This window comes from Camelina sativa, chromosome 2 (assembly GCF_000633955.1).
Source record: "Camelina sativa cultivar DH55 chromosome 2, Cs, whole genome shotgun sequence".
In the NCBI taxonomy this organism is placed as follows: domain Eukaryota; kingdom Viridiplantae; phylum Streptophyta; class Magnoliopsida; order Brassicales; family Brassicaceae; genus Camelina; species Camelina sativa.
In genome coordinates this window covers 21421312-21430568 of record NC_025686.1, presented here as the reverse complement: position 1 = coordinate 21430568, position 9257 = coordinate 21421312, and the positions used below count along the sequence as shown (strand labels likewise).

At 36.9% G+C, this 9257-nt stretch overlaps 2 protein-coding genes across 2 annotated transcripts in view; both read left to right on the top strand.

The window, feature by feature from the left end:
* LOC104731312 (transcription factor MYB26-like) overlaps window positions 1-1597 on the top strand; it is a 3553-nt gene extending 1956 nt beyond the window's left edge. The window contains exons 3-4 of the mRNA XM_019236440.1: window positions 73-1086; window positions 1176-1597. Of these exons, the coding sequence (XP_019091985.1) occupies window positions 73-1086; window positions 1176-1441 (1280 nt within the window). The 3' untranslated portion in view covers window positions 1442-1597. The remainder of the gene's footprint in view (window positions 1-72; window positions 1087-1175) is intronic.
* Window positions 7246-9257, top strand: part of LOC104731297 — a gene marked incomplete in the record, with an annotated part of 4502 nt that continues 2490 nt past the window's right edge. The window contains 9 exon segments of the mRNA XM_019236438.1: window positions 7246-7336; window positions 7459-7501; window positions 7627-7778; window positions 8119-8157; window positions 8258-8314; window positions 8424-8487; window positions 8614-8672; window positions 8761-8885; window positions 8963-9016. Coding sequence (XP_019091983.1) covers window positions 7334-7336; window positions 7459-7501; window positions 7627-7778; window positions 8119-8157; window positions 8258-8314; window positions 8424-8487; window positions 8614-8672; window positions 8761-8885; window positions 8963-9016 — 596 coding nt within the window.

The window sequence follows — 9257 nt, the reverse complement described above, 5'->3', positions numbered from 1 at the left end:
AAGGACTTCCTCTTTATCCTCCAGATATTATCCCTAACCATCAACTCCATCCACATCCACATCAACAACAACAACATCATCATCAACAACAACAACAGCATAACCATCATCATCAGCAAATGTATTTTCAACCACACTCTTCACAACCAAACACACCATCATCCTCACCTCTTCCATCTCCAACACCACTAAACGCAAACGCAAATTCCCCATCATCCTTCACTTTCCATACACCAACCGCTAATCTCCTCCATCCACTTAGCCCTCACACTCCAAACACACCGCAAACTCCTTCTCAACTCTGTTCCACACCGCCTCCACCGCCACTCTCCTCTCCTTTATCTTCCCCTCGCAACAACCAATACCCGACTCTTCCTCTCTTCGCCCTCCAACATTCCCAAACCAACAACAACGACGCAAATTTCACTTTCCCTAGACCTCCACCTCTCCTTCAACCGCCTTCATCCCTCCTCGCAAAACGGTACAACAATGCTAATACTCCTCTCAATTGCATCAACCGCGTCTCAACCGCACCATTTTCCCCTGTGTCAAGAGAATCCTACACTTCCTTTCTAACATTGCCTTACCCTTCCCCAACCTCTCAAACCGCTACTTACCACAACACTAATAACAATTACTCTTCTTCTCCTTCCTTCTCTTTAAACCCTTCATCTTCTTACCCTACAACAACTTCTTCCCCAAGCTATCTCCACTCCCATTACACTCCTTCTCCCACCTCCTTTCATACCAGCCCGGTTTACTCCATGAAACAAGAGCAGCTCCCTTCAAACCAAATTCCCCAAATAGATGCCTACAATAACATCAACAACTTCACAGACAATGAGAGACAAAATCATAACCTTAACAGTTCTGGTGTTCATAGAAGAAGTAGTAGCTGCAGCCTCTTAGAGGATGTCCTTGAAGAGGCTGAAGTTTTAGCCGCTGAAGGCAGAGATCGGCCCTCAAAACGAAGAAACCTCACAGCTTCTCCTCCGAACCACAACAACAACAACAACGACAACGACAATTTCTTCTCGGTTAGTTTCGGACATTATGATTCTTCTGACAACTTATGTTCCTTACAAGGTAAATTAAAACCGCTCAAAACGCTTCAAATCTAAACTACACTTGTCTCCAGGTAAAAAAATTAAAATATGTTTTTGACTGAAACGCAGATTTGAAACCGCAGGAAGATGAGTCTCTTCAAATGAACACAATGCAAGAAGACATAGCTAAGCTTCTTGATTGGGGAAGTGATAGTGGAGAGATCTCTAACGGACAATCATCTGTTGTCACTGACGAGAATCTTGTTCTTGATGTTCATCAATTCGCTTCACTATTCCCGGCTGATTCTACAGCCGTGGTAACCGCAACAAACGACCATCACAACAACAACAATAATAATAATTGCTCCTGGGGCGACATGCAGGGATTAAGCTAGAACAAAAAGTCTGAAAAAAATCTACGTACGGACTAAGATCAAGAACTAACAAAGAACAGAGTTTTTTGATCTTTGATTGTATATGAATTTATTTATTTTTACTTATATTTGTTGCAAATCTTTGGATAACTATTCAATGATATTTTATATTCTTTTTTCTTGATTTTGTGATTATGATACGTTCATGTATTTTGTTTTTCAAACTCCACTACTTTCATTAAAGTACCTAGGCGCTAGTCTTTTAAAGAAACAGAGCACAAAACAGTGCCGTATTTACATATATTAGATATTTAGATATAAGCGATTTTTGCCAATTGCTTCGGCGCCACAAATAAGGCCAGAAGTAGTGTTCTCATCCATCCTCTTCGGCTCTTCATGACACAAACTTTGTAGGAAACATATATATATCCTAGGAACACCGTAACTCCATACGACCACCAATCACCACACTCGATAATTCTGTCAGACATATATTCTAACGTGTAGGCCGCATTGATCACGCTGCTACAGTCGCTGAATAGAATGATCAGTAAGCTTTTCTTTGTTTTTCATGTTTTTTGGTCTTTTATTATTATTATTATTATTATTTTTATATAATATACATTACCGTGCCTCATGTGTATTGAAAAGTCTATTTATCCAATGCCACAAAATAGTAAAAAATTGTAAGGCTATATCTTTTTAGTTAGGTTATGTATTTAGTTTACAAATGTGTTTAGCTTTTTATTTTAAAAAGCCATGATATAATCTGTGTTATTAATATTTTTTTATTTCATATTTCTTAATCTTTTATTTGTATTAATAGAGTATTATATAATGTATTAGATGTTTGAAAGTAAAATGGAAAACTACATGAAAGTTAAGAACTTGTATTAAAATTTTATACAAAATGATATTTTAAATGAACTAACAAAATGCTATTGTGACAATAAAAAATAGATGGTATGATATCTGATAATTGTTAAAACATTTTACTTATGTTTTTTTTTTTTAATATTTTACATATGTTTTGCTTATTTTTTTGTTAATCTCTATTCAACATTTCAAAAAACCAAAAAAATGACTAATTTGCTGCCATATATAAACAATTACACCTACAATTTATATTTATATAGAATTTAATGTAAATCTATACTCAATGTATCAATCAATCAAATAATTTATATATAGATGATTTTATCAGAGTTAGAGGTAGATTAAGAGTGTTTAGACAACACTTATACTCATTTCGTCTCAAAACGATGTTGTGAGAGAAGTTTAAATAGGTCATTTATAATGTGTTCTATGAGTGAACTAAATCTGTACCTTAACAAATCTACTTTCATTTACATCAAAGGTTACAAAACCATTTCTCCCGTGGATAAAGCGTTTGAAATTCTCAAGACTTACATGTATGATTTACAAATACTTGTTAAAATCCAATGTTATTCATTTAATCATTTGTTTTTGGATTTCAACATCCACTTTATGTTTTAAATAGATGTGAATAGATTTGAAAGTGTAAAATCTCAAACCTCAACAGTTGACACAAGAGATGTTCAAGCTGTTTGGGCTGCTTTGGAAGGAATGTTTGAAGATCTCTTATCTTCTGATATTTCCATCCATGAGTGTTTTGCAGTAGCTGGTAAGAAGTTGAAACCATCAGCTTTTGCAACCCGGAGAAAACGCAAAGTAAGCTTGATATCTTTCTTATTGGAGGAGGAGGATCATGGGAGCTCTTAGACATCAACGAGATCATGGTAAGATTGTAGTTTAGACATATAAGGAAGTAGTTAGGAGAGAATCTCCAAAACAATATTTGACAATATAGGACACAACTACTATTGTTTAGATAAGATTTGATATTGAAATACTTTCTTTTATAAATACTTTCTTTTATAATATATTAATTATTTTATAGAAAAAAATAATATATTAAATAAAAACGAAAACAAAAGTTATTTGACTCTTAGTTATTTTAGTTAAAAAAGTTCATTTAGTAATATGTATAATAACTTAATACAAATCATAAAAGAAAATAAAATTATAGAATATATTTTTTAACCATTGTAAAATATAAAAGAAAAATGAATGTTGAATTATGATGTGGAAGAGAGAAAATATGATGTGTAATTAATAAGTATGGTGTTGTAATTCTAAACCAATGTAGATACATGGTCTTAGGCACTTACCAAACTCGATTACTCGAGTGTTTCTGTTCCGGTTCGATTTTTCCAACACTTTTGATTCAATTACCCAAATCGACCCGGTTCTGGCTTACCGGGTTTCAGTAAGCGGCAAAAAAAAAACCTCACAACTCTGTTTTAAAAACTCTCTCTCTCTCTCTCTCTCGTGTCGCTCGCTCATCATCTTGTTTCGATCTCTACTCTTGCAAAATCGGAAAACATGGTAAGTTTCTCTATTGGCTTTGTTCTTCGATTAGATTACATTTCATTGATCTATTAGGGTTTTTTTCACTGTTCTCAAACCCGTCGATTGATGTCTTCGTTTCCTTGTGTTCAGGCTCGTCCTAACCAGCAAATCGTCGATAATGGAGGAGGCACAGGTACCTCCTTTAATTCGATTTGAAAATGTTATCTTCGTTTTCAGTATCCTGAGACGCAATTAAGATTTTTTTGATCATGTACTGAGACTTGGTTATGTTGATTTGGTGATATCGAGAAGGGACCGTATTAGTGAATGGTGATAAGAAGAAACCTGCTCTTCGTGGTGGTGGTGGTAAGCAAAAGAGGAAAACGAAGAAGGAAGCTGAGAAGAAAGATGTGAAGAAACCCCGAGCGACCAGAACCAGACCACAGCAACAGACTGAGTACTTTGAGGACATCAGGAGAAACGTAATCTGGTAATGCTTTGTTCTCTAACCCTAGCGTACTCTGGGGGTAAATTATGTATACTCCTTATGATTTCATCACTACAATTTTGTGGATTCTTCTCTGTGTCTGTGATCACGTAAAAACGCTATCACATTTGAGTTATAGAGGAGTGGCCAAGACATTTGCTAAGGTTGAAGTTAAGAATGGAGCGGTTGCATCCTTTTGGTTTGATAACTGGTCGGATAAGGGCTGTCTGATGGATGTCATTGGGGAGAGAGGCCTGATTGATTTGGGAATTGGGCAACATATCACTGTTCAGGAAGCATGGAGCCGGCGAAGGAGAACAAACCATCGTATGGACATGCTGAGAGATATTGAAGATGCTTTGAGTCAGACATATCGGAACAGAATTACTGACCAAAGGGATGTGGTGTTGTGGAAGGGGAAGGGATGTGTCTTTAACACAGTTTTTTCGACCAAGGATACTTGGAATAATATTCGACAAACATCTCAGCCTATAGCTTGGCATAAAGGAGTATGGTTTGCTCAAACAACCCCTAAATACTCTTTCTGCACCTGGCTTGCTATGCATAACCGGCTATCTACGAGGGATCGTATGGCGGTTTGGAACAATGGTGGAGTTGTGGGCTGTGCTTTCTGTTCCACGCCTGTGGAGACTCGCAACCACCTGTTTTTTACTTTCTCTTACACTTCTGCAGTCTGGTCTGCTATTGCGAAGACTCTCTATAACACCAGGTTCACTAATGACTGGCTGCAATTGGTGGATTATTTCTCTGCAGATCACCAGGATCATCTTCAAGGGTTCTTAATACGGAACACTTTCCAACTTACTCTGCACTCCCTCTGGCGTGAAAGAAATGCTCGGCGCCATGGTGAACTCACAAGCAACTTCGGGCACAGCTTTTAGTACTTGGGTCCCTTGAGGATAGACGCTATGCAGATGGACTCCAAGCCTGGTTTGCTTATAGGACCTAGGGGTTTTGGAAGCCCTTTACACAAAACTCTGTTTTAAAAATCTGTTTTAAAACTCTGTTTTAAATTGTTCTTCAGATTACTTTTCAGAATCGCAGATGTAAAAGTTATTTATACATTTGAAAAGGTATTTCCATCTAAACATTTTTAACTTCAAGGAACATGTGTTATTTTACATGATTAAATGGACCCATTCTAAAACAATTATAGATGATGATAAAATTAACAAAGATTGGGATTCCTTATTTCGATGTCTACTTGTTCATCTCAACATTTTTAACTTCAAGGCACATGTGTTGTGGTCTTCCATCCCTCGTTTGCCTTATTATGGATCTGTATTCGGCACCTCCACGGGTCTTGAAACTTAAGTAGAAGATTGCATTGCTCGACTTCAACTTCAAAGTTGACTCTATGTCTTCCTTTGTTTGTACCACCACTTTCTTTATCTCCAATGGGAGATGATCCACCTGCAAAACAAAAAGCATGGCTAAGAGAAGAGTGCATGAACCAAAAAAAAAAAGAGAGTATACTCTCACTTCTCTAGGCATATATTATTCCTCACCATGTGATAAATCCACCTAGAGTATGCAGCAACTTGAGCATATAGATGAAGCCATGCATTCTCTTGCGCAAATCCGAATCATTCACCTACATTTGAAACATTTTTAACATTTTTAGTGGAACAACAAGGTGTTGGGTGTCTGTCGGGTGTGTTGAGCAGATGATCAAATAAAAGGAAATAAGTAAAAAAAAAAAGGTTCATAGCTAAACAGCAAACCTCATAGAAGTGTAGCTTATCGCTTCCTGTAAGTGCATCATCATCTAGCCACTTAGGCATCAGACCAGTATAGAGCACGTCTACACCATTTGGGTCCCATTGGGAACCGCTTTCTCCAGACCCTAGAGCAACAAATTTATAGAAGATTATTAATTGAATTGGTGGATGGAAAACTAGCATAGACAGAAACACCAAAAACAATTATGCATGTAACTTGTAAGGTCATGACAAAAAAAAAACATGCATACATGAAACATATACAGACGACTTGATATTTTCACTCATAGATTAGGCTTATATAGTATAGAGCAGATAATTAAACATGGTGGGAATCCTAAGGGGGGGTCAGAAACATACAAAATATTTAAGACGGGGCTAGTACGTAACAACAAAATCAACAGTTCAAAAAAAACGATAGCTAATAAAAGGGACATATGGAAAATCATATATAGACCATGTTACCTGTAGGTCTGCAATAAGTGGTGATTAATCTCAAGTTCTCATCATTCCTCTGAGAAGAATGCCAAACACAGGTGTCGATACTATGAATAGAACCGTTGGCGGGGTCACAGGCATCCAATGTCATAATATATATTTGACATGTGAAACAGCTCGCGGAAGGAGTTGGGTTACAGTCAAGAACTGTAAATTAGTCCCCTACATATATACAGCCGTGGAGATGTAAAATCAGAACCAAAAGGACAGTAGAAGAAGAAGAAGAAGAAGAAGAAGAAGAAGAAGAAGAAAGGGAATAAGAGCAACATAGAGTCATGAGTTGTTACCTTGTGAGAATTGAAGCAATGGAGTCCAAACTTTGATATGGATTCGTTAGCGGGAGTACAACCAATGGCTTTTATCCCACGATATCCCTACAAATAAACATGGAGAAACAAAATAAATCACAACAAGGAGATTTGAGAGAGAGAGAGAGAGAGAGAGAGTATCAAATTGACAAATTCTAACCTTAACCTTAACGTGTTCGACATCGGAGGAGAAGGATTCTTTTTCTATCGGTGAAGAAGGTGGAGAATTGCCCGGAACTTTGAGCATCTTTCCGATTTAGTACGAATCGGAGACGCTAGGGGTTTTTATAACCAAATTGTGTTTTAGTTACAATTTTGGTAAACCAAAATTGATCCAATAACCCAAAATCGATCCGGTTCTTGCTTACCGGGTTTCATTAATAGCGTTAGCGTCAATCATAAGCGGCAAAAAAAAAACCTCACAACTCTGTTTTAAAAACCTCTCTCTCTCGCGTCAATCGCTCATCGACTTGTTTCGATCTCTACTCTTGCAAAATCTGAAAACATGGTAAGTTTCTCTATTGTCTTTCTTCTTCTTCTTCGATTAGGTTACGTTTCATTGATCTATTAGGGTTTCTTTTCACTGTTCTCAAACCCGTTGAATGATGTCTTCGTTTTCCTTGTGTTCAGGCTCTACCTAACCAGCAAATCGTCGATAATGGAGGAGGCACAGGTACCTCCTTTCGCCGTATATTCTAAATCGATTTGAAATATTTAATCTTTGTTTTTAGTATTGAGATTTTTCTGATCATGTACTGAGACTTGGTTATGTTGATTTGGTGCTTGGGGTCGTAATAGTGAATGGTGATAAGAAGAAACCTTCTCTTCGTGGTGGTAAGAGAAAGAGGAAAACGAAGAAGGAAGCTGAGAAGAAAGATGTGAAGAAACCCCGAGCGACCAGAACCAGACCACAGCAAGAGACTGAGTACTTTGAGGACAAACGTAATCTGGTAATGCTTTGTCTAACCCTAGCGTACTCTGGGGGCTAAATTATGTATACTGCTTTTGATTTCATCACTGCAATTTTGGGGCTTCTTCTCTTTGAATACAACAAATGTGAGATACTACGTTTTTAGTTCATTTATATAAAGAGGATTCTGTTCATCTGTTTTGTGGGGGATTCTCTTATTTGCGGACCTGTTAAGAACTCTTGGTTCTGATAAACTCGTTTGGTGGTGTCAGAATGCTACTGTGGATTTACCTCTACGAGAACAGTTGTATGTTATGGCGAGCTTGAGTCAGTGAAAACAAATGGCTTGTTTTGTTTTGTGTTTGTGTTTGTGTTTGCAGGAAGATTTGTGGAAGGCTGCATTTCCAGTGGGAACTGAGGTATATATATATATTGTTTTTTTAGGAGCTTCAACATCTCTGAGTTACTCTCTCCATCGATGTGCTTTGCTTATATATGTTTGTCAAATTGTGATGGCAGTGGCATAAGTTAGATGCAGTTTATAATGAATTCAATTGGGATTTCAAAACTCTTGAAGTAAGTTGTTTTGGATTATTACATTCTCCATTTTTGTTGTTGTCTGTTGTCTATATTGTAAGAAGGGGTTTGACAAGAGATATATTCTGGTAATTTATTTATCTTTCAGGAAGCATTTGAGGAAGGAGGAATACTCTATGGCAAGAAAGTCTTTGTTTTTGGCTTTGCTGAACGTAAGATATGTTTTCTCTCGTTTTGAGATTTTTTTTACTTATCTTTTAATAACTTGTATCTTTTGGCACTCTAATTTGCTTCTAGTTCATGCATGTTTAGTCAATTTTCTCTTCTTATGGTTACAGCTCAGTACTTCTATGACACCGAAGGAAAAAAAATGGTCCATGTCCCATCAGTTGTTGCTGTAAGTCTCTCTATTAACGGTTTGCTTGCTATCACTGATCATATAACAACCATTTCTCTATATAAGAAATATGTTCTATATTTTGCAGGTTGAATCACCATTTCCGCCTTCTGATAAGTTAGCAATCACATCGATTCAGGGTGCAGCGGAGGAAATCGTTCCAATGAAGCAGATGAAAATGGACTGGGTTCCTTACATTCCTTTTGAAACAAGGTACCATGGTGACGAGATCTTCTCGCATTTTGGGTGTTTATTACTGGCAGTTACTATATTGCTTTTGCTTCTTGCAGAGATAAACAAGTTGATAGGATGAACTTTCAAATTTTTATCATGGGCTGTACGCAAAGGAGGTAAGCAACATGTTACATGGCATCATCACATATCCTTTTTGCATATAATCTACAAGTTATGGTGTAGTCAAATTAATTAAGCTTTGTACATTTATCTGCAGATCTGCTCTCAGACATTTGAAGGAAGATCGTATCAAGAAGTTCGAGTATTCCCTTCCTTGTGAGTTTAAATACTCTTACTACCAGTACTAGTTAAAATTTCTAAAGGGAACCATTTATACTATTCTTTATTATG